Below are 25,025 nucleotides of genomic sequence, written 5' to 3'. Positions count from 1 at the left end.
AGCTTGTGAAATTTCTGTGCAGCAGAGAATGTGCTTTGAAATGACTGGTGATCTGTGTACCTTCTCAGGCCACCATACCATCTACATTGGGGTCCATGTGCCGAAGAGTTACAGGAGAAGGAGACGCCACAAGAGAAAGACAGGGCACAGAGAGAAGAAGGAAAAAGAGAGAATCTCTGAGAACTACTCTGATAAGTCAGATGTGGAAAATGCTGATGAGTCCAGCAGCAGCATCCTGAAACCTCTCAGTGAGTACTTCCTGGCCGTCGCTGCTCTTCTCCATCTCACCCCCACCTCCTTGGGAAAGACACCTTTTGGGATCTTGTGATGAATGGGGAGGGGCGCAGTCATCCTGAGATGGTCTCCTCTTGAAGGATAATGTCTGTGGGACTCTTTTCTTGTCCTAGCAGGTTGTTCTAAGAGATCTGGTAAGATCCTGAAAAGATCTGAAAAAAATTTAGGCATGTCTGTGGTTTTTACATTTTGAGTTGTGAAACAGGGCCGAGTGTTATATATGGTATTTAACGACAGTAATCAACAGTACTGCAAGACTCAAAGAAATTTGGCTTCGAAATAGCTTCTTTTAAGACAGTGGGTCAAGGTGAGAGCTATATATACATAGGATGTTGATAGGGTTATAGATGGCATCTAACCAGGCTTTGGGCCAGGTGGATGATTTGAAAAGGAAGAGTGGACAAGCCTCCTGTGAGTCAGAGAAGAACGTAGAGTGATACAGTTCTTGAAATGTTAAACATTAAGTATCAGACATTGGATAGAGATGTTACTAAGAACAGGGTAAGAAGAGCTCAGAGAACAGACACCCAAGGCTTCGTTTGATAGGGCGCGTTGTGTATGCAAGCATATTCATTTGTTGCTTTCTTTTGCTTCTTTGGATATGGAGACTATTTGGCCATCCGGGGAGCTTTGTGGCTGAAGTGAGAATGAGTACGTGAAGAAGGGAGAAGCAATAGAAACACATGCCAGTTTGGGAAGATTCCCCAACAGGAGCTCCATAGTGACAGCTTTGCATGCTGGCACAGCTCTGTACATGCTTCATCTTTTTGCTGCAGTGGCAGAAATACGGAGCCCGCAATAAAACGTGCTCTGGCTGGCACAGATAAGGGTCCCGCTCAGTCACTGCAGGTGATGAGAGCACGAATTAGAATCAACAGCTCAGGAGTGTTGAACCGTGAATTTACAGAGTTCAATTAAAGAGGGTGTGAAGCGTAGGGATGTGAATCTGTGAATCTCAAATACTCTCGCTACTGACACCGAGCAGGTGGCTTAGTAGCTAGTGAAGTCCTGTGGAAGAGGAACTGTGCAGATGGACCCCCGGATCAGAGAGCCACGGTGGGAGGAAGGCGCGGAGACAGACCCCAAAATTCACACTGCAAGATATTAGAATAAATGTGAGACAGGAAGGACCAAAGGGCAGGAGATAAGAATTCTGCACTTTTCATTAGACTGTTGGGGAAAAGCCTGTCTGAAAGGAATCCTTCCTATACTCACTGAAATCACGGGATCCGTTTCAAGCAAAGTCCTTGAGATGCAGATAAAAAAGGTCAGAGTTAATAGTCTGCAGGAACAAAAGATTACACCCTTTTCCAAATAAATTACTACTGTTTATTTCTGCTTGCTCTCTGTTTTGGGGAAGCTGTGCCAGAACCAGAGGTCTCTCCCTGGGGGAGAGTGTGTGTGTGTGTGTGTGTGTGTGTGTGTGTGTGTGTGTGTGTGTGAGATCTCTCGCTCTCTCCCTCCCCTTGTCTCTAAGTCATCTCTCATTCTGCAGGGTATGAACGAGAGTGCATCGTCACTATAAATAGTGAAAAGGTGAGAGATGCTCACCTATGCACATGGGCCAAGGGCTTTTGAGATAATTATGTACCAGCTTTTTAGGAAGGGCAGCAGGAACAATGCCGGTAACACTCGAGAGGTGAAAGGAAACAAGCAGATCAAAAAGGTGCTGAGACTACATGTGCACCGACCACAGGGGCCTGTTGGTTTCTGTGGCAGCTGGGGACGAGCTTGTGCACAGCACGTCAGATAAACAAGGCCCTCCGTTCTCTTTACCCTCGGAGGTCTCCTCCCCGGGGCGTACTGCATGCATTGTATACCTGTTTCTGAAGGGGTCATATGGAGAGACGGTTGTTAAGGACCCGATTGTTCAGCAATCATAAGAAAAGTATTTGTAAATGTGCATTTTGTAGTTATTTTCTTGCTAGTAAGTTATGCTGTCATATGCCTCGACATATTTGACATGGATTATCCAATTTTTTAAAAACAGCATTGGTGATCTTATTTATTTATATATTTATTTATTTTATTTAGAGAGAGCACTTCCAGGGGAGGGGCAAAGAGAGAGGGAGAGAGAGAGAATCTCAAGCAGACTCCACGCCCAGCACAGAGTCTAGTTCCTGGGCTCAGTCTCACGACCCCGAGATCATGACCTGAACCAAAATTAAGAGTTGGATGCTTAGCCAACTGATACACTCAGGTGCCCTGATGGGTCATCCTATTTGATACAAAGTTCCCCTTAGAAATTTATATTTTCTGGGCACCTGGGTGGCTCAGTGGGTTAAGCCACTGCCTGCAGCTCAGGTCATGATCCCAGAGTCTTGGGATCGAGTCCCACATCGGGCTCTCTGCTCAGCGGGGAGCCTGCTTCTCCCCCTCTCCCTCTCTCTCTGCCTCCCTCTCTGCCTACCTGTGATCTCTGTCTGTCAAATAAATAAATAAAATCTTAAAAAAAAAAAGAAATTTATATTTTCTTTACTGCTTATCGTGGAGACCAGATGGATTGGTAGCTGGTTTACCTGGAGCACTTATATGTGAAAGTGAGCATTGTTGTACCACGTATCGAAAGGCATTGAACTCTAGATTTTTGGGGAAGCTACAGGGCTCTGGCACCAACATGACAATAAAATGCTTATGGGAAAACTCACTGAAATATCTCCCTAGGATACCATTTGAAACCATAATTTTCTTCCAAGAACAGTTACACAGAGTTTGTTATTCTTGGGTCATGTTTGAGTTCCTTGTGTGCATACAGGCATACCGTGTCCCGTAGATCGGATTCCTGCACGAGCCTGATATTACATCAGGTGATACTTGTAATTTCTGGAAAAACCCTGTGTATAAGTAGAGTAACTTGATGAGAGTCATCTCTGATGCCTTGTTTCACCCTCATATACAATCCTTCAATTGGCTTTTATTAGTTCTACTTAAAATATATCTGAAACTGTCTACTGCTCTTTAGTTTTGCTGCCGCATTCTGGTCCAGGGAATCTCTTGCTCAGATAATTGCCCCAAGCTCCACTCTCCAAGTCTTTTCCACCCAAAGGCAACAGTGATCATCATAAAATGTAAATTGGGTTATGCCCTTCCTCTGCTGAAATTTTCCTGTTGTCCTTAGAATAAAATCTTTATTGGACATCATAGCCCGTAGTCTCACCAGTCCTGCCATGAGCCCTTCTCATCTTGCTCACTTTAGTTCATCCACACTGATTTTTCAGTTCCTTGGTGCCCAAACCATTTCTGCCTCAGGGCCTTTGCACATGTAGCCCATCTTCCTGGAATGGTCAACCCATTCTTGTCCTAATTAGCTTTTCTTTCTCTTTATGTTCTAGCTTTTTTTTTTAAGATTTTATTTATTTATGTGTCAGAGATGGAGAGAGAGATTGGGCATGAGAGTGAACCCAAGCAGGGAGAGCAGCGGCGGGCAGAGGGAGAAACAGACTCCCCACTGAGCAAGGAGCCCAATGCAGGACTAGATCCCAGGACCCTGGGAACGTGATCTGAGCTGAAGGTAGACCCTTAACCGACTGAGCCACCCAGGTGTCCCGTGTTCTAGCTTTCGTGTGTTGTGGAGACAGACTTTTCCTATTACTCTATCAACGTGGGTTCCCCAGTATCATTCGTTCTCAGCTTTTTCTTTCCTTCATACTTTATGCTTCAACTTGCGATGTTGTGAGCCTGTGGTTTTGTCTGGTGCCGATGCTACATTGTTAGCTCAGTGAATGATAGGATCAAAGTTGTCTTGTTCACTGTGTTATTTCTGGAACTTAGCACAGTACTTGGCACATAGTACTTGCCTAAGAAATGCTTATTGAGGAGTAAGTAGTGAATGGATCACTACAGAGGAAGACACAAATGTTGCTTTTATTGGTATGAGTATTTCACAGTAATTGATAAAGATCCAGCTGATTTTCTTGTTTTTAGTCTTTGCACATCATCTTTATCTTTCCCTGCTCTGCCTTCTTCCCTCGCCACATAAAATCTGGCCCTAACTTTTTAATTATTCCACTTTGGAAAGGGCCTCATTATTTTAACTATTGCCACAGTGGCACTTTGGTTTGGGTGGATGACTTCCAAGCGTGTTGTGTTGCTTGTCATCCACAGCTGATGGAGGAAATTCATCTGCAGGCCACGTGGATTCATCGTGCACACTTCGAAATGCTTACTATTCCGCACAGAATCCAGGCAGCCCAGCTTCAGAAGCCGTGTTAAAGAGGCACAGAATTGAATAATTAAGGGCATTTAGAAGAAGAAATAAGCCAAGTGTCTTCCCGTGTGTAGGCACATCGGAGGATGACATAATTAACAGGTTCATTTGGCTCATACCCGAGATGCTTCTCCTTTTCTTTATGGCTCTCCTGTCAAGGCAGGGCTTCCAAAAAGTGAGTGCATGTTTTGGTTCCCACACATCTGGAGTCTTGAGGAGGAACTGGATCTGTTCCTCCCAGCTTGGCGGCAGCCCGGAGTCTTTATGCAGCCGTTCTCCCCAGTGTGGTGTCCGAACCGCCCGCCCAGCTTGGGACCCAGGGAAGGAAACGCATGCGGGAAGGTGTGGTTCCCTGAGCAGCCAGGGAGGGAGGCTGGGGAAGGAGAGTGAAATGGAAGAGAGGCAGGAGGAGAGACAAGGGAATGAGGAGGTGGTGTGGAGTGGGTGGTGGAGAGAAAAGTTAGATTGTGCTCTTTCTTAAAAATAATCCTCTTTGCCTCCTCCACTGTGCGTTTTTTTTTTTTTTTTTTAAAGTTAGCAGCTGCCATCCTCTGAGGGTTGCCCAGAAAGTGGGTGGGAAGGTGGTCTTTGATGAGTTGGGCCCTAGAAACACACCACAACGTCCACAGATGGTTTTGACCTCTGAACTTCTCATTCGGTTAGTGTCCTGGGATATTTGTGGGGGAATCCCAAGCTGCTTGGTGAGTGCGGAGACTCTGAAGATGTGTAAAATGTTAGGAAACAGAGCGACAAACAGAACGTCCCGTTCAGCCTATCGGTCTGAGGTGTGAGGGGTTTCTGGACAAGCCGGAGCATGCACCAGGGCTTGGAGGTGCTAACTGCTTCTCACACGTATGACTTGCCTGTTGTGGAATCATACTGTGAGGTATGTGCATACAGACACTCAGTCAGTCTTGTGGTATTCTTTTTTTAGCCCTTTGGATATGTACCAGAACTGATGGATTTATGCTAGTGAACATTGTTCTGTGAGCCGGGAACAATGGATGCCAGTGGGTGATCCAGTCATGGTCAGGAAACTGAAACAGAGAAATGGGGAGCTGCTTTTGTTCGGTGCTTCCGGGTAAATGAACAGGGTACCTTTTCATAAGAGCCAAGATTATTTGGGGTTTTGTCATCTGACTTCCCCTTTTCCCAGTGCACACCCCTCTGCCCTCCCTCTACCTGACCTTACTCCTCTTAGTGCATTTCTCTTTTTTTTCCTTGATTTTTTTAAATGTTTTCAGGCAAGACCCTGAAGCCTAAGGTCATAAAGTAAGATTTGTTTATTCTCGATAATGCCATGTACATGTGCCCCAAATGAATGAGTGTGGTAGGGGAGGAGAGGATCTTGGGAATGTGTGTGAAATGAGGTAGATGTTGTCCCTGTTAAGAAATCAAACAGAACACGAAAGAACTATACTGTCTCTGTCACCTTCTTCTCTCTCTCTCTCTCTCTCTTTTTAATCTTATATAAGTAGGAGGAAGTACTTTTCTCTAGGTCTGAAACAAAGTCTCTTTATATCAAAAAAAATTGAAAACTTAGAGTTTGCCTTTGCAGAAGGGGCCCTTGTAATGTAATTTTACTGGGAAAGCAGTGGTTGGGAACACATATTCGAGCCAGACTGAGTTTGAATCCTAGCTCCTATCAGCAGTGCAACCTTGGCAAAGATACTTCACCTCTCTGTGCTCTAGGCTTCTCATGCTGGAAAAGGAGATAATCATGGAATTTCATTCACAGTGTTCTCAGTATTAAGTGAGCAGTGCGTCTGATTAATAGTCATGGTTAGTAACTATTATTTTGATGACTCTGAACAAGCTCATCCCCCCCCCCATCCATTGTACACAGCTAACATCAAGAGCTTCAGACTAAAACTTTGTAGAGATTAATATCCTATGAACACTAATCACTATCCTCTAAGGTCTTCTGGAGTTTTCTACTACAATTTCCCACTGGCTCTTCCTTTGCTTTAGCTACCAGCTTGGCTCCTCACTCCCAATGGCATCTTTGAGAGAACTAACTGAAATTTGGTCTTTAAGCTTGCTAGGGGTGTCACCTGGATACTGACTGGTAGGAAGAAAGACCAATGAAACAAGATTTTCAGCGGGGGCAGAAGTGGTCGCTATTGTGACTGCTCGCTGACCGTGTTCTTGATTTTGGTCAGCAGTTGGAATTCTCAGTTCTGGGCCCCTGCAAGCAAGTGGGCTGTTTGCTCCTTCATGAGAAGGCTCTCTTCTGGCTCTCTGTCTTTCTCACTGAAATTAATCTGAGGAAGGGCTGTGGGGTGGGACAGGTCAGCAACTTGAAGGCAGTGTTGTACAGAAAGGAAATATGTTTGGCATACTTGTGTTTTTGGTGCCGCTGGGTTGGGTCAGCAAGATCGTGTTTTGTGTGGTACAGATAATTGCTGTTTATTCCTCTGGGATGCTGGTGCATGCAGGAGGACTGTGTCATGGAGTTTTTGTCTTCTTCAGCTAGTTAACCATGTACGTCTCTCAGGGAGCTTTGAATTTCTGAAATTCAGCTCTCCTGCAGTGCCCTCCAAATGGCAGTTCTTACACCGTGGAAGGGTGTCATTTCTTGGTGCCTCTGATTGTTCTATTATGATAGTTATTCCATTTTATCATGCCATGAGATGTTATGAATAGTGTGTTTGCATGTGTCATGGGAGAGTTGATGTTGCTTCTATTTTTAGTGACTCATGAGTTCAGGACGCCCCAGAGAGTTCTACTGTGCTCCAGGTGCTGGGGTACTCCAGGCTAAAAGGAGACTGTGACTTGGCATGGAAAACAGGGGAAACCCCAGCAGTGTGTGGAATGTAAGATGTGAGGTATACTTTGATGAAGTAAGTGGGGGTGTACATGGCTGCCTGCCACAGGCATTGCTACCTAGGCAGAAGGCAGGACACGTCCTGTGGTTTGGGTTCACGTTTGTAAGACAGGAAGCTTGAGGGTGAGTATACTTGTGAGTATGTGTGTATGTGTGTGATTATTGGACTTGTGTGGAATATTGGTAGGGGTCTTCCCTTTTAACTTGAGTATGGTTTACGTATCACGTTACATTAGTTTCAGGCACACAACATAGTGAGTCAGCAGCTCTGTATGTGACGTGGTGCTCAGAACAAGCATGGCTACCATCTGTCGTCATGCAACACTGTGGCAGTACCATTGACTATCTTCGCTGGTAAGGATCTTCTTGAAAGGGTCTTCTGTTTAGGAAATTTCTCATATTGAGGGACATAGTTCTTAAAGGACTATATGTGTTCTTGACACCAGGGATTTATTCCAGACTTTACGTGTTCGAACTGTTGATGCAGAAGTCATTGGGATGAGGGGCCATTGGGGACCATGGGTCTGTTCTACAAATAACTTCTCTGGAATTCTTCCATGCCCACAATCTGGAAACAGGAATGTTGGGTTCTTTTAATAACTTTCCAATGCAAGGGGAGTGCTACTTGATTTCTTTTTTATCACATTTTTATGACGGCGTTGTGAGCATCGAGTTCCTACTATCCTGGTTGCCTATACAATAAAATTATCAACTATCCTTGCTTCTTTCCTGCTCTTTTTCTTCTAGAGCCAGCCATTCAGTGAGTGCTGTTGGTTTTTCCTTCAGAGCCTGTCATGTCTGCCCTTTTCTTTGAATTCCTAATGCAACATCTTCTCATTTGGGTGTTTAGCCTTCAGATTCTTCTTTGAAATAGAAGGGACTTTTTTCAGATAAGGCTGCCAGACATCTTGTTTCAAAAATTTAATTTTATTTTTAAAAGATTTTATTTATTTATTTGACAGAGAGGGAGATCACAAGTAGGTAGAGAGAGAGAGGGGGAAGCAGGCTCCCTGTGGAGCAGAGAGCGCAATATGGGGCTCGATCCCAGGACCCTGAGATCATGACATGACCTGAAGGCAGAGGCTTAACCTACTGAGCCACCCAAGCACCCCAAGGCTGCCAGACATCTTAAATTCACTTCCATCTAGTCTTTTTTTTTTTTAAATTAAAATAGCAAGCAAGCAAGCAACCAAACAAGCAAAACTCTTCTAATGCTCCTTACTATTTAAGGCAGGTTCCTTACTTGGGATGCTCATACATTAAGAGTAAACTGATAATATAATGGGGTTTCCTCTATTCATTTTAATATTTTAAGTTGTTTAATGATAATTATAGGTTTACTCTGTTTCTTCAAGTCCTTGAAGACCACATTTATACTAACTCATAACAGCTTTCCCAGTTTTTGAGCTCCTGTGGCAAGTATCCCCTGCATTACATGTTCTGGTTCTTAGACTGGTAACACCTCCCATACGGACCTGCCTGTTTCATTCAGGCCTGTGTCATCTCTCCAACAGCATCGTTAGAGCTCAAGGGCAGGAGCCATATCTTACGCTTATTTTGAGTCATTTTCTGAAATAGCATATCCTTTGTATGGATGCATCAATGAAATGTCCAGAAATTACCAATTAGTTTAAAATATTCCGGCCTGCTGAGAAAATAAAAACCGAGGAGGAGAGGTTATGTGATTATTCCGTATTAACAACCACTTTAGTTAAAAAATGCTACCCCTCCGGGGCGCCTGGGTGGCTCAGTGGTTAAAGCCGCTGCCTTCGGCTCAGGTCATGATCTCAGGGTCCTGGGATCGAGTCCCGCATCGGGCTCTCTGCTCAGCAGCAAGCCTGCTTCCCTCTCTCTCTGCCTGCCTCTCTGCCTGCCTCTCTGCCTACTTGTGATCTCTCTCTGTCAAATAAGTAAAATTAAAAAAAAAAATGCTACCCCTCCAACCTAAATCTTAGTGGAGTGTGATTAAAATAGAAGTCACCAATGCTGTGCAGTAGTGTGAGTGAATGCTGGTGAAACGGCAAGAGAGAAGGCCGGGAAGAGTGATCTCAGATAGCTCAGGTCCTATAGTTCTACAGCTTTGTTTTGCAGGGACTAATTAGCACATAAATAAAATAGAAATTGTCTATGTTTTCAAAACAGAAACAAAAGTGCTATCCTGCGTGTACTTTTTCTCATGGGAAAATATTAAAATGTGTGAAAATATGCAGGTTAACGTAAGCATGCAGAGTATAATTTAAGATGACATTTCTCTAAAGAACCACAGAGCATGTTGAGTTGGAATAAGTCTGCCTCTACTTTTGACTATTCATTTCATACTCGCTTTCCACTGTGGTGCGTGAGTGAGGATGGTATATAAAGGAGGCTACTTTAGGATAGTGAGATTTGTTAATTACCGAGTGTGTCATCAAGGCTGTTTGTGGAATGTCTTACTTAGAGAATCTTAACTGTTGTTTATTTATGTGTATTACAGATAAGCAGATTAAGCCATGTTGCCGCAGAGATGAACTTAGATGACCTTTGTACATCCTTCTCAGAATTATGATTTAGTGATTTTTGAAACAAGAACATCCCTGAAACTTTTTATTCTGTTGCTGCTTGCCAGTTAAGCAGAATTCCATTAGGGGGGGAAAAAGGGAGGAGGCCTTTGCTACCCTGACGTAAAGCCACGACTGCTAGAGGTGTTGTTGTGATACAGCAGTCTGTATTAAAATTATTTTTTGTCAGTTATCAGAATTTTACCACAAAGGCCACAAAAGAAAGCAATTATGTTTAATTGCTTCTGCTTCATTTATGAGGCTTTGGGAAGTGATAATTTAGGTGTAATGGAAAATATGACTTCTGAAGGCAAATTTACAATAAACGTGTGGGCCATATAGCTAGCTGTGTTTGCTTAAAACTGAAGTTGTTTTCTGTAGAAAATAGGCTGATTTCTGTTGCTAAGGCATGGGAATAGCAATTTGTATAACTAGAAATTCACTGCAGATTCGCCCAATGCCCAGAACACATGCGTGAGCAACTCTACAATCTTAAATCAATTTTTTGTCTAACTCTTACTTTGTTACTTCTTGTGAAACTGCTGCGAACCCCAAACAAAAACCAAGGAAACAAGCAAGCAAAAAATTTCAGAAAGGCTTTTGGATTATTATGTATTGATGTCCACACCCAAAACCAGTGAATATTCTCCCTTGCTACTCTAATTCTTTTTTTTTTTTAAGATTTTTATTATTTATTTGACAGACAGAGATCACAAGTAGGCAGAGAGGTAGGCAGAGAGAGAGAGAGGGAAGCAGACTCCCCGCTGAGCAGAGAGCCTGATGTGGGGCTCGATCCCAGGACCCTGGGATCATGACCCGAGCTGAAGGCAGAAGTTTTAACCCACTGAGCCACCCAGGCACCCCTGTTACTCCAATTCTGAAATACAGATTTTGAGCAAAAGATACTCTAGTTAAGAAGAATTAGAGGCTCTTGGGAGGCTCAGGGCTCCGTGCTCAGCAGAGTATGCTCCTTCCTCTCCCTCTGCCTGCCTGTGCTTTCTCTCTCTCTCTTGCGCGCACGCTCTCTCAAATTAATCAAATCTCAAAAAGAAAAAGAAGAATTAAAGGTAGATAGCGCTGGCCACTTCATTTAGATCAGACGCTGATCAAATTTTTGAAAGTATGCATGAGAAGTGTAGCTCAAAGAGACTTCCCTGCCGCTCGCATGCTCACACCAAGCTTGGAGGGTTTCCAGATTTTATTCCCCCATGAAACTGGCTGGAAATCTGTCTGTGCTACATGCTCTTTAAGCTCCGTTGATTCTGTTATTTTATGACTCTTTCTGACATTTGTAAAAACACCTAGGTGGTAAATACACAGGGATACATTTGAGGAGCTTCTTTGTGTATTTTCGTAGAGAGGCACACGTGCCAGAGCTGCTTTTCTTGTTGGGTGGGTGGGGAGAATGCCCTGTCCTCAGGAGGGGGACTGGGAACATTTTATTTTAATAGAAGGCTCATCCTCATTTAGATGAGAAAGAACTCAGTCACGGGCCATGTATGAGAAAAACGGACCTGGAGAATGTCTTTCTTTTTAAATAACAGTTGAGTTTTGAAAAACGTTGTTGAGTTCTCTGTTTTGATCGGTTGTGGGGCTGGGGGGCGACGACGCGTGAATGACACTGAAGGTAAGAAGAGACAGAGGAGAGACAGATGATCAGATAGAGGAAGTGGAGGAACCGGGACCATCAAGAAAGGCAGCGACACTGAAGAAGAACAGAAAAATGCCTGGGCTGGTGGCAAAGGGTAACGTGTCACCACCCCTCAAAGTAGAGCCCGGTCACTTAGCCGGGCCAGCTCTCAGCATTCCCTCCTCAAACCAGTTTCCAGTAGCCTCTCCCTGACTTATCTTTAGTTCGCTAGGGGTCATTTTTTCCCACCATGATTATGTAATGATTGCCTTGATCCTCTAAGGAGTTGCCTTTCATTTGTATATTTACATTACTTCTTCTGTATTGGCTTTAGAGCCCTCGCTACAAGACGATCCCCTTCAGAAGGAGTTTGGGCCTTGTCTTATAGTTATCCTTGTCTTTTTCTTCACATTTGTTTTTGTGTTGGTGTGTGTCTGTGTGTTTACACCAGAAGACCACTGTGTAAATGAAGCCGTTTTAAACATTCTAAAAAAATTACTTTAAATGTTTTCTATTCTTCTAGCAAATCATTTAATAGGACTCTGCGATTCAACTTAGACTCCTTATAGGAGATTACCTGCAGGATTTGTTCAGCCACAAGACAAAGCTGGAGGAAGTTACTTACTTTATATAGAGGCTACCCTGAGTGTCCACACCAAATCCAAGACTGGCCTCTTAGTAATCTGCCTGATGACAGTGGAAATTCAGAGTGAGGCAATGGGACTTTTTTGGAAGACAGCTGGGTCTAGGGGAATTTTTGTAAGCAATGAACCATTCTTTAATTGAAACCACTGGATGTGGTTAGTAGTTTATTTTAAAAACACCATATGTTAGCCCGTTCGTATATACTGTGACAGTCGTAGTTAATCAAAAGCTGCTTGTGACATTCCTGTTCAGTGTTCATAAAAGAGTGGCTTGCTTCCTTGAAATCCTGAACTCCGTGCCAGATGCCAACATGCTCACCATTGCAGTTTGGCTTTTAGGCAATTGTGCAACTTTTGAGTATGTGGTAGGTTTTTATTTATTTTTGTCACTTTCGCTAATTTGTCATATTCTTAAATGGAAAAATGTTTCTCAGCCTTTTGTTTGGTAAACAGTGACTTTTATTCCTTTCTCCATGGTTCCCCTGAGAGGAAATAAGCTAATGTAACTGCATTTTGACCCTCCTTTTTGGCCAGAAAGCCACGCGAATGCATGATCTCATTGAGACATATTCGTATTCGTATGAAGCATAAGCTTGTAAGCTTGTCATCATCCTTCATGGTGCTCGGGCAGGCACCCTGGTAGCCGCCGCAGTGGGGTGAGGAAAGAGATGGGGCCACATCCCTGAGCCTTCAGTATGGTACAGTGTAAATCAGCACGGTTCATTTTGGTTTAATTCACTTTGATCTGATCCAAGATATATTTATGGAGTACCTCTTCTCCCTCACAGTCCCGGACAATGGGCCTGCAGAGATGAAAATTTCATGAAAAAAGAAACCTGACAGTTTAGTGGGGAAAAATCAGAGAAATCTTAGAGAATGTTGATAATTTCTCAACATTCTATCAATTTCTATCTATCGTGGAACTACACACAAGGTAGGATAAGAGCATAAAGATGTGCCTGAATTAGGGAGGGGGAGTGGGAGAAGGCCTCGCAGGAGAAGTAGCCCCACACTGAGACTTGGCTCAGCAGGAGTGGGTCAGAAAGCAAAGGAGGGACGGTGAAGAGCTGCTTCGGTTTCCCGGCCCCTTCATCCAGGTGTGCCCAGCACAGACGGTGAACAAGCGAAGGTGCTTCTACCAGAACATCCCTTCTTCCTTGAAAAGGAAAGAATACGGTTGTTTTCTCTCTGAACTTCAATAACCGTGAAAGTCCATTTCGGGCGACTCTGCTGAGCAGTCTGCCTTATATCCATTTTCCTTTTCTTCTTTATCCCCGGAATCTGCATTTTGTTCATGACAGCATTGTGGCAGCTGAAAACCTTGATTTCCTTGTCGTCAGAGGTGGCCACGTGACTTGTCCTGACCAATGAGATGTAAGCTTAGGTGTACTTGGTGGTGCTTGGGTGAAAGGTATCATTTTCCAATGGAAAGAGATGGGTGGCTGATGCATGTTTTAATGGGTATTGGTGAATTAATATCTTAGTTCCGTCATTTACTTCATAAATAATAAAAAAAATTGTCATATGATTTTTACTTCCAGAAAGGAAGCCCTGGCATCTCTTAACTTTCTCATTATCACTGGTGAGCCTGAGTAACCCCTTACATTTTCTAGTTTGGTCTGTTTATGTTTATTTTTCCTTTCTCTCTTCTTACCAAGGAGGGTTATAAGAAGTAATAAGAATGAATCTGTGCATAAGTAGCTTGAATTTCATTGACAAAGTGTTGTTGATAACAATAACAATTAATATTTATTGAACATGAGTTGTGGTCTAGGTCCTTTGCAGGTACCTAAAAAAATATCACCTTAGTTTTCCTCATTAAAGTCCTCTGAGTTTAATATCCTCTCTTTGGGAGTTGAGCACACTGAAGTTTGCAAACACGAGCGACTCACCTGGCATTACATGGTTGGTGAGTGGCATTACTGAGACACTGGGGTCTCTCTGATCCCAAGCAAAGGCTCTTAACCATTGCTGTACAGTGATTACGAAAAAGGTTGATGGGGCTTTTTCACAGCTTCATGCTAGAGTGAATGGGATTGGTTGGAAAGACACTGTACACATCCACATTCGATTTGTGTTGTCAATATCGATTCTTACTAATCAAATATGCATGCAAATAAATGTTAACTTGCACACGTGGTATTATGAAATCTAACTTCGGGGTTTGACCAAGTTAGGGAGGTCCGGGAGTGACTGAAGTGTCTGAAAAAGTCATGCTTGGGTTGAGATCCGAAGGATGAGAAAGAAAAGTGTGGTGAATAATGAAGAGGAGAAAACTATAGCAGGTAAAAAGAAGAGCATAAAACAAGGCTCTGTTCCCCAAGGAAGTGTGATGAGCCCTAGTACTTTTCATTAAGGCATGCCATCAACACTGCCTGAATATGAGGAGGCCTCACTGAGAAAAATCCCATCTAAAAAATAATCTTATGTTTTTTGGACTAGTATTTGAGAAAATGAAAGATATCAATTTCAGGTTAATAATTAGGTGCATAGAATGCCAAAAGCATGGAGTAAGTTAAAGCATTTTAAAAAAATATTTATTTAGTTATTTTTATTTTTTAAATTATGTTCAATTAGCCAACATATATATACTATATCATTAATTTTGATGTAGTATTCCACGATTCACTAGTTGCATATATAAAGCATCAATTTTTTAAATTTTATTTTTTTAAAGTATTATTATCTTTTTTATTAACATATAATGTATTATTTGTTTCAGGGGTACAGGTCTGTGATTCATGAGTCTTACACACTTCACAGCACTCACCATAGCACATACCCTCCCAATGTCCATCACCAAGCCACCCCATCACTCAGACCCCCTCCCCTCCAACAGCCTTCAGTTTGTTTCCTGAGATTAAGAGTCTCTTATGGTTTCTCTCCTCCTCTGACTTCTTCTTGTTTCATTTTTTCCTCTCTTCCCCTATGATCCTCTGCCTTGTTTCTTAAATTCCGCACATCAGTGAGATCATATGATCATTGTCTTCTTCTGACTGGCTTACTTCACTTGGCATGATACCCTCTAGTTCCATCCATGTTGTTGAAAGCATCAATTTTTAACCCGAGTTTAAAAGCCACATTTGCTGCTTTCCAATTTCACATTTTCTTCCCAATGCTGTTCTGCCTTCTGAATCACCTCTAACTTCTGCTTATGTGTCATTCCTTTCTTTTCTGCAAATACTGCTTCCTACTCGATCAGTATGTTAAATAGAGCGTTTGTTTTTTGGGCCACGAGCGACTCCCGGCAACAGCTTTGGCGTTGGCAGGAGAGGAGCATTCCTACCTGCTCTAGTGGCTACGTGACTGTGTGTTTTGACGTCGTACCCTACTGGCAGTCAAGATCATCCCCTGAGGATTCGAGCTCTACAGTTTAGGGTGCGGAAGGGTAGAGGGGCAAACCAATCTGGGGGAATGTTTTAGGAGCATCGACTTTAAATCATACACATGCCTTTTTTCTCTGTGACTCACATGATGTGAGGAAGAGAAGGAGGATTGAGTGACAGGGTCAAGAGGGTAGAAAAACCTCAGCCCTGCTTCTGCTTACTCACTGATTCCCTTCTAGGGTGACTTTACATATATCACCGGTGTGCGTGGAATGGTGTCTTACCCTGAAGGTTCAGGCCCCGGTTTTGGTTTGTTAGCATATTCTGTCAGAGCCAGGGCAAGAAGAGAAATGTCCGATACAAAAGGAGACTTTGTGTGCCAGGAGGAACTTTGAAACCTTTATGTACTGAGGACTACAGTGTATTTTTGTTCACTGTATGAAGTCTGATCAGGAAATGTGTATTTTCCCTACAAAGAAATCAGGAAAGGTCCCAGGAAGGCCTTATAACTGTAGCAAAATAGATATTTTTATGTCCCTTTTTATGTTCTCACACTTTGCCTTTTCTTTCTTTGTCTCATGTTGCATTTTTTCCCATCAGAGTTATTTTGGATAGCATTGGAGGTTTTCCCTGGGCCCCTGGACTCAGTTGCAAGGGCATTCAGAGAGCTGACTATACATTGTGAAACATTTTATTTTTGCGTAGTCTAATGGCACTTCTAGAGGTTTTTACCCACTGAATCCGCTTGTGCCATTACCCCTGATGCAATCAGAGCCAGCATCATTCCCGTTTTAGAAATGCGGATTAGAGGCTCCCACAGGCTGACAACCTGCCTGAGGTCACACCTCGTGGCCGGGAAGAGTCAGGCTTGGCATGGGGTCCTCGGACTCCTGCTCTGTCTGGCTCTCTCTGGACTGCATCATGGAGCCGCAGTACCCGAGTGGTCGGGCTGCCAAGGAGCACTTGCTCGGGTGCAGTCCGGTCCTGGAGGCTCCCACTATCCGTTTCTCCAAAGCTCGGTGTGTTCAAAATTAGAAAATTATAGCTATGAATAGTTGTTTTCCACTTGATTGGTCTGAAGTCAACTGAATCCTAGAGAAAAATCCTTTGCAAGTGGGTTGCCTTGGAAATGGGTGAGCCTCGCAGTAGAATAGCTTTTACTGTATTTGAAATTCCAGCCGCGGTGACAGTTGTGTCTTTCGGAGGGGCGTGGGCGGACTCTGAACGGGCTTTTCCCGTTGCTCATCAGCCCGGCCATCGTTGCTCTCCTGAGCAAGTCACTCGTTTTCCCAGAGGCCTCTTAAAAATCTTTTGTGGTTGTCCTTCCTCCCTCCCTCCTTCCCTTCCTTTTGTTCAGAACATGTAGAAGTAACTTCTTTTTGGCATATCGCACTGCTTGTCCTTAATGAGCGAGCAGCTGGTGTTAGGAGATGCGCGCTAACTTGAGTGGGAGCCTGTCACATTTGTAGAGTACTATAGAGTGAATGAAGCCTGTCACCTCCGGGATTGTGCTTGATCCCCATAACAACCTTGTGAGAAGTCGAATGTCCATTTTACTTTTCCTTTCTTGTACGGATAAGGAAAAGCAAGATGTACAAAAGCAATATTATGCGGTGGTTACGACCACAGGCTTGGAGTCCCATTTGGGTCCAGCCCTTTTTTTTTTAATAAAGATTTTATTTATTTATTTGACAGAGAGAGAAAGATCACAAGTAGGCAGAGAGGCAGGCAGAGAGAGAGAGGAGGAAGCAGGCTCCCCGCTGAGCAGAGAGCCCGATGTGGGGCTCGTTCCCAGGACCCTGAGATCATGACCTGAGCCGATGGCAGAGGCTTTAACCCACTGAGCCACCCAGGGAACAGCCTCTTTTTGATGGTGGCAAGTCACTTGACGCTTCTCAGTCTCAGTTCTTAAAATCTGTAGAGTAAGGTGAGAAAGGCACCTGTACTCACGGGGCTGTGAGGGTTAAATGAGTCCCGAGGCCTGCACAGGATACTGGCCAATTGCAAGGCTCCATGTGTAGCAGTTATTATCAAGTGACTTGAGCACAATCCCGCATTAACAACGAGCAGGTTCGAGATTTGAACCTGTGACTTTCACCTCTCCCTCCTCCCTCATCATCTTCCCAGCATGCCATTCCGGAGCAGCTTCCTTCTTCTGTCCTCCAGGGGCAGGCAGCTGCTGCCCTAAGTTATCAGTGAGGGGGATGGGGTTTTGGAATAAAAGACTTCAAGATGCTGAGGGAACATTTGAACTCCTAGAATAAGTTGGTGAATTATTCTAAAAATGGAGTAACACCTACCCTCCCTATTATTAAGAGCTGCTTGGTTCTAGCCCAAATTTAGCTTTATAAAAATCCCCCTCTCTGAATTACATTAATAGTATGTGATTCCTTCTGGGTTACCAGTTGATGTGACACAGCAGCTGTCACGGGGAGGAGATGAAGGAGAGATGTTAGAGTCCCACGTTATAAGCCCCCTTGCGACCCACAGCCTGCTCCTTTGATGGGTCTGGTGAGAAGGAGGGGGCAGCTCACAGGCCCGTGAGGAGCAGACCATGGTCTCATTTGCACAGTGCTCTACGCAGATCAGTTTAGATCAGGGGCAAAGAGCAAATTGACTTGAGAGGTTGGCTGAATTGGAATTGTTCCTTGAAACGTTTACGTTCATTTCCATCGTGCCTCTTATTTTTCCGGTGAGTCCTGCTGGAGCTTTCTAGTGAGCCTAGCTCGTGATCATGGTGGCTGTTTCTGTCCCTTCCACTACACATCTCCCCTGTTTGCCTGCAGGGGTCCTCAGTCCTGCACCATAGTTTGTGTGTGTGTGTCCTGTGGACATTCACCCCTTCTCTGTTGATAAAAATAATAATACCTGACCTTAGATAGCATTTGACAGGCCACAAAACACATTTGTATACACAGATGATTCTGAAAGCTCTTGAGAAGATTAGTTCCCTACTTGACCTGAGAAACTCTAGATCTGAAAGGTTAAATGAATTGCCCAGAAAGAAGGGGTAGATGTAAGAGATATGACCTGAAGGCCTCCAGTCTGGTATTCTTTTCCTAATACTTAAGTCAGTATTTTCCCCTTGACTGAATTAATTAGTTGGTTAGTTAATAGCTTCTCACACTCTTCAAAAGATTTAGGTCTTTTGTAATAATGAAGTATGGGTGAAAATAGGTGTCAAACCCGGGAGAACATGTAGTATGCAGAACCACCAGCACCACTGTTGTTCCTAGAATTGAATTTAATTTGTCTCTGAGCTTCCTGGCAGCCAAGATTAAAAGAGAGAGAGAGAGAGAGAGAGAGACATAATCAGTTACATATTCCTTATCAGAAAAAGAAAAACATGCTTAAAGGAAAGTAAAGATTTTATGAGGATTGTTTCACTTGAGCCTTTCGATAAGGGGCAATAAGAATAATGGAAGATAATGCCCTCAGCCACATTTTATAGCTGTAAATGATGTAAAAATGCTTTGTAAGGAGGCTGATGTTTGTGGAGTTCCTATTATGTGTCAGGCACCATCTTAGGAACTTTTTATGGTGTGCCTTGTTTTATTCAACTCTCATAAACATTTAATTATTACGACTACCTTTTAAAGATATCAGTATACCCATTTAATGATAAGGAAATGCAGCCTGGAAGAACTGATACAACTTCCTCAAGGTCACACAGCCGGTAAGAAATAAACCTGTATTGAGGTGTAGACCTGTCTGATTCTGGAGCCCATGCTCTTCTCACTTGATCACACTGTTACAGTGCTTTAAGGAAATAAGTTAGCCGAAACCAAGTTTACTATCTTCCAGAGGTTCTACGTTGTCCAGGGACATGTTTTTAGGGGACTCGGATTAAAGGATCATCTGTAAGCATCACTTCTCTTATCCAGGCTTTAATAGGAGGTGGGTAGTAGAAAAGCTTCTGTTCTGTTGCTGTTTGACACTGTTTGCCTAAACTGGGGATAATGGTTATTTGTTATTGTTGAATGCTGTACACTTTATATATGTTACTTTTTTTTTTTAAAGATTTTATTTATTTATTTGACAGCGAGAGAGAGATCACAAGTAGGCAGAGGGAGAGAGAGAGGGAAGCAGGCTCCCTGCTGAGCAGAGATCCCGATATGGGACTCGATCCCAGGACTCTGAGATCATGACCTGAGCCGAAGGCAGCGGCTTAAACCACTGAGCCACCCAGGCGCCCCTATGTTACTTTTTTTAAAAAAGATTTTATTTATTTATTTGTCAGAGAGAGAGAGAACACAAACAGGGAGAGCTGTAGGCAGAGGGAGAAGCAGGCTTCCTTGCTGAGCAGGGAGCCTGATGCTAGACTCAATCCCAGCACCCCGGGATCATGACTTGAGCCAAAGGCAGAGGCTTAACCAACTGAGCCACCCAGGCATCCCAGTACATTACTTCTTTAGTCTAACCAGGAGTCCAGTGAGGAAGGTGCCATTATTATTCCCATTTTGCAGTTGGAGAAAGTGGGGTTCACTGAGGTGAAATGAATCACAAAGGGTCACAGCTGCACAGTGGCCGGGTTCACATACAGATCTCTCAGGCTGCAATGAGCATGCGCTTCACCATTGTGCTGGTGGGTCTTTTGTTAAGTAAGTGGTAAAGTCATTAATCGCCTGAGAAAACTGAGATCCTAGTCTAGATTCTAGTCTGGAGGGAAGATCATCTCGCTCAGCGCTGAGATAGACTGCAGGGACACTGCGGGCAATCCAGATTTTCCTGGAAAGGCAGATGGGTCTCCTTCAGTCTATGTTCGGGCTTTAGTGTATAGACTTCCACATCATGGATCATGAATGATATGACTTTGACATGCAGAATTTTCAAAGAAGATGTTCCTGATGATTTTCACAACCATGGGAGCACCTTAAAAATATTTTAGTGGAGGGGTGCCTCGGTGGCTCAGTGGTTTAAGTCTCTGCCTTCAGCTCAGGTCATGATCTCAGGGTCCTGGGATCGAGCCCTGCATCGGGCTCTCTGCTCAGTGGGGAGCCTGTTTCTCCCTCTCTCTCTGCCTACTTGTGACCTCTCTCTCTGTCAAATAAATAAATAAAATATAAAAAAAAATATTTTAGTGGATTTTATTTTATGGGGTCCCTGAGGGAGAATTAACCACTAAATATTGGGGAGTCAAAAAATCGATATGGTAAGTTTAATTTTGGAGAATGCAGCTAAACGTAATCATTTTAGTTTAGAACAGTTAATACGGAGTTATTCTAACAGTTCTTCAATACCATAATCGATTATATAGGTAAAGTCACTTTCATTTTGTGATTATTCCAATAGTAATAGCCACCACTTTCACCATAACTATAGTTAGAGTAGTTAACATTCACTGGATATTTTTCCGAGTGCTTGATAAGTAGTAACTCATTTAATCCTCATAACAAGCCTGTGAGGGAGATGTAATTATTAACTCCATTTTATAGATGAAGGAATGTAGCGAGTTGAGTAAGTCACTCAAGGCAGACAGCTGATAAATGCTTTACTCACTGCACCATTCTGCTCTCTATATGCTGTATCAAATAAAGAAAATTACACCCCTCTTCTCTATTGTAGGTTACAATGTAACCAGTTCAAATACCAAGTTATTTTAAATCCTTGAAAATAAAAATTAATATTGGGGCAGAGATGCAAGGAAACAGTGTAGGATTGCTAGCTCACTTACGAGGAAATGACTTGTGCCCAGCCTCATTCTTGCAGTGGGGAAAGAACCAAATGATTGGGAGTCTCCACTGAGCTCATGGAGTTTGGTTTGCAGTTGGTTTCCCAGGCTACTGAGTTAAAAGTCCAGAAAAGTCAGTGTTATGACAGTCTTCTCAACAGGTTTCCTCACAAGGTAATGCACATTGTTTCAAGGACTGATAGTAGCAAACTTTTGCCTAAAGTTCACCTGTTCCTTAAGCTGAGTTTTGGACTGAGAATTCTAGATGTGTATATTGATAAAGAAAAAATTGGCATAGCATAACATTTTGAAGGAATAACTGAGTGATTAAGAAGCCTGATGGTCTGAGAAGGTTAAGTTTTGGATGCTGAAATCAGTTTGGTTTAGATTAGATGTCTGGCCTTGAGACAGTTTACTAACTTTTCTGTGGGTCAGTTTTCTGGGGATTATATTATGGGGATGTATTATGGGGATAATACCACGTAACTCCGAGTGGTTGTGATGATTGAATGAAGGAACAGTATGAAGCATTTTGCCTATGACTGGCAGATTATAAACCTTCAATAAGTATGTGCCATATAGGATTCCCAATAAAAATAGGATAATCTATGTTCTATGAGTCCATTTCAGATAGAATTAGACATGAAGAATTCGAGCAGTGGCAAGGAATGGGGGAGGGGTCACCTAATAGAATATTCCTGAGTAATTTAGGTATCAGAAGTTAAGTTTCCTACATCCAGTTAGTATCTTTGGAGGCCTTTGAGGCTCAAATTAGCAAACTCTGTAGAACTCTTTCTCCAGCCTGATGAGGGTGGTCTGTGGTAGAGCAGAGAAGGCATGGAGCTGGTACCACAGAGTTGTGCCACTCACCAGCTCCTGGACAGCAGCACTTTGTTGGTGTTTTGGGCTGTGGAATGAAGGCATCGTATAGGTAATCTCTCAATTTTCTTCAGCTCTCAAAGTCTACTGTAATTTAGGTTATGTGAAAACCAGATAGACTAATCAGTTAAAAAAAAAAGTGGCCAGAAAAGAGCCTTTTTTTTCCCCTTCAGATAGTCACAAATAAAACAGAGAGGAAGTAAATAAAACAAAAAGTCCTAAGTAGGTTGCTAGAGATTCTTTTTTTTTTTTTTTTAATTTCAGAGTGTCCCTTAGGGCCAAATGACCCTTTATGGTCTTTTCACTGATTCCTTTGGAGAAATGTCCTCAGCTCATTCACAGGCCTGGGTTCTTTTGTTTCCTTCCTTGATTGAAAGAAATTCTTTTAAATTCTTTCACAGCAACAGCAGGAGTGGCCCCGAAGGAGGAAGGCACAGGAAAGGCCTTTACTTTAATGGTTGCCAGTCCAGGACAGCTCTTTTCTGAGTCGCCCAGAGCTGTCACCAGAGTGAATCTATGAATGAATCAAATGAATAGGGAAGATAAGTCCAAATAACAGAACACAGTTTTTATTATTTTTTTTCTCCCCAAGAACAATTCTGTCTTGAGCAAATGGTCATTGAAGCTGGAGATAGAGTTGGCACAGCGCCTTGAAAAGTCTTGTCCCTTTCTTTCTACAATACTTCCTGAAGCGTTTTCCTTTCATTTGGGACTTATTCAAACGGGCTGTCATAATTTTACTTAAAATAATGGTGACAGGAAGTGATGATTAAATGAAGGGTACATTCTAGAACTGATTTTCTGCCTTTCAGAGTTCCAAGTTAGTAAGATTTTTCTCAGAAATTTAACTCTTCTTTCTCTCATAGTGCTTCGAGGGCAGTTGTAATGGATAGCAGGCTGATGTATCATAAATGACACAGTGAAAGGTCCCCTCTTAATGTTTCATAAGACTGAGGACAAGTGACTTGGCCAGGGTGGCCCAAAGACTTACCCTGGCCTCAAGCATTCACACAAGTCTTCTCTCAACCATACCACATTTCCTTCCTGTATTAGGCAGCAGCTTCTTGCATAATAACTTGAATTTACCACAGCGGTGGCTATCTTCCACCAACATGAGAACTTTAGAAGAGTGGAAAAATTTTCCTTCTTTCTGAAGCCATGCTTCGTAATGAGGTTGAGGGTCAAATCCATGAGGATGTGGCTGCCAAATTCTTCTGAGGCTAAGAGACACTGAAAGAACAAAATGAAAGCATATGTCGTGGAACTAGAGCTTCCCAGGCAGTTAGTGATGGAGTGAGCTCCAAGTTCAGGTAGGAGACCTTTCCAAGGAGACATGTGGCAGTCTAGGATAGTCCTGTGGTGGTACAAACTGGAATAGTTTTTTTTAAAAAATTGCTTATTTTGAAAAAACAAAAAAAAGTAAATTTGTGGGACATTGCAAGAGACAATACAGAGAAGTCCCATCTACCCTTTACCCCATTTCTTGTCATGGTTACATCTTATATCATAAGAGTGTAATATCAAAACCAGGAAATTGACATTGGTGTGGTATAATATGTTGTATAGTTCTATGTCATTTTATTACCCCTGTCTAAATTGGCATGACCACCACCACAATCAAGATACAGAATGATTCCATTACTGTATAGAGACCTTCTCAGGGCTCTTTTTTTTTTTTTTTTTAATAGTTACACCCTCCCCTTTTACATCCTCCTCAACCCTTGGTACCTACTAATCTGTTTTCCATTTTATCTTATGTTTTTACTAGTAAGTTTTTTGAGAGTTCTGAATATATCCTAGACATGAGTTCTTTGTCAGATAATGTGATTTGCAAATATTTTCTCCTAACCTTTAGTTTGTTTTCTTGTTCTCTTATAGGGTCTTTCACAGAGCAGAAGTTTTAAGTTTTGATGAAGTCCAATGTGTCCATTTATTTTTCTTTTATGGGTTGAGCTTTTAAGTCATGTCTAAAACCTCTTCACTAAGCCCTAGTTCTGATGATTTTTCCCGTTGTTATCTAACATTTAAAAAATTTTTACATTTAAATCTGTAATCTGTTTTGAGTGACATTTTGTATGAGGGATGAAGTTTAGGTCAAGGTTTGTCTTTAAAATTAATTTTTCCTTTAACATATTTAAGATACTGTCTATCAAAATGTGTATGTAATAAGACCATGTAAAGTTGTTCTGTTGTGCACTTTTAATTTTTTAAAAGATTTTATTTACTTATTTGAGAGGGAGAATGAGCCGGGGGTGGGGGCGGTGGTGGAGCAGAGGAAGAGCAAGAAGCAGACTGCCCACTGAGCAGGGAGCCCAATACAGGACTCTGTCCCAGGGCCCTGGGATCATGACCTGAACTCAAGGCAGACGCTTAACCGGCTGAGCCACACGGGTGCCCTGTGCAGTTTTTATATTAGACAGTGTCTCCTGAAGAGAAGTGGGCACTGCCAAGAAATAAAAAGGAAAAAGTTAACATAAATTTCATAACTTTTTTGGGGGGGCTGCTGAGTACTTAAATAAGGGAGAGTTAGTAGATATCAAGCAGAACAGGAATCTAAAGGACGACTATGCCTACCACCCTAAATTTTATTCCCGGATTGCTACTTGAACCCATTGTACTGGGAGTTGGGTGACGAAGCAGACACTACCGCTTGTGTGTGGCACTGAAGGTCCTGCGGTGGTCCTGGAGTCACAGTTCAAGGCTCTATTTAAAGTCTGCCAAGTGACATTGGATCCTCTTTCATATTTAACACGATGCTGGAGAGTGGTTAGGTAAGGTGAGTGCATGAGAATTTTGTCTTGAGGGGAACATAATGTAGAAGAAAGAGCAGTGGGATGCGTTTCAGGAGGCCCAGATGAAATGCCAGACCTGTACTAAGTGGTTTTATGACTTTCTGTAACTTGGATAATTAATACGAGCTCCAGTTTTCTTTTCTTTCTTTCTTTCTTTCTTTTTTTTTTTTAAACAAGTGTTCGATCCCCAGCTGGTCTCTTCCAGATTCACATTTTGT

At 42.7% G+C, this 25,025-nt stretch overlaps 1 protein-coding gene across 2 annotated transcripts in view; it reads left to right on the top strand.

Moving 5' to 3' along the window:
* SLC4A4 (solute carrier family 4 member 4) overlaps positions 1-25,025 on the top strand; it is a 353,934-nt gene that overhangs the window by 66,989 nt on the left and 261,920 nt on the right. For both annotated transcript variants that reach the window (XM_045987257.1, XM_045987268.1), the window contains one exon: positions 69-248. In XM_045987257.1, the coding sequence (XP_045843213.1) occupies positions 69-248 (180 nt within the window). The remainder of the gene's footprint in view (positions 1-68; positions 249-25,025) is intronic.

This window comes from Meles meles, chromosome 2, assembly GCF_922984935.1.
Source record: "Meles meles chromosome 2, mMelMel3.1 paternal haplotype, whole genome shotgun sequence".
Lineage (NCBI taxonomy): Eukaryota > Metazoa > Chordata > Mammalia > Carnivora > Mustelidae > Meles > Meles meles.
The sequence above is the reverse complement of the archived record's forward strand: the minus strand, read 5'-3'. Positions and strand labels throughout refer to the sequence as shown.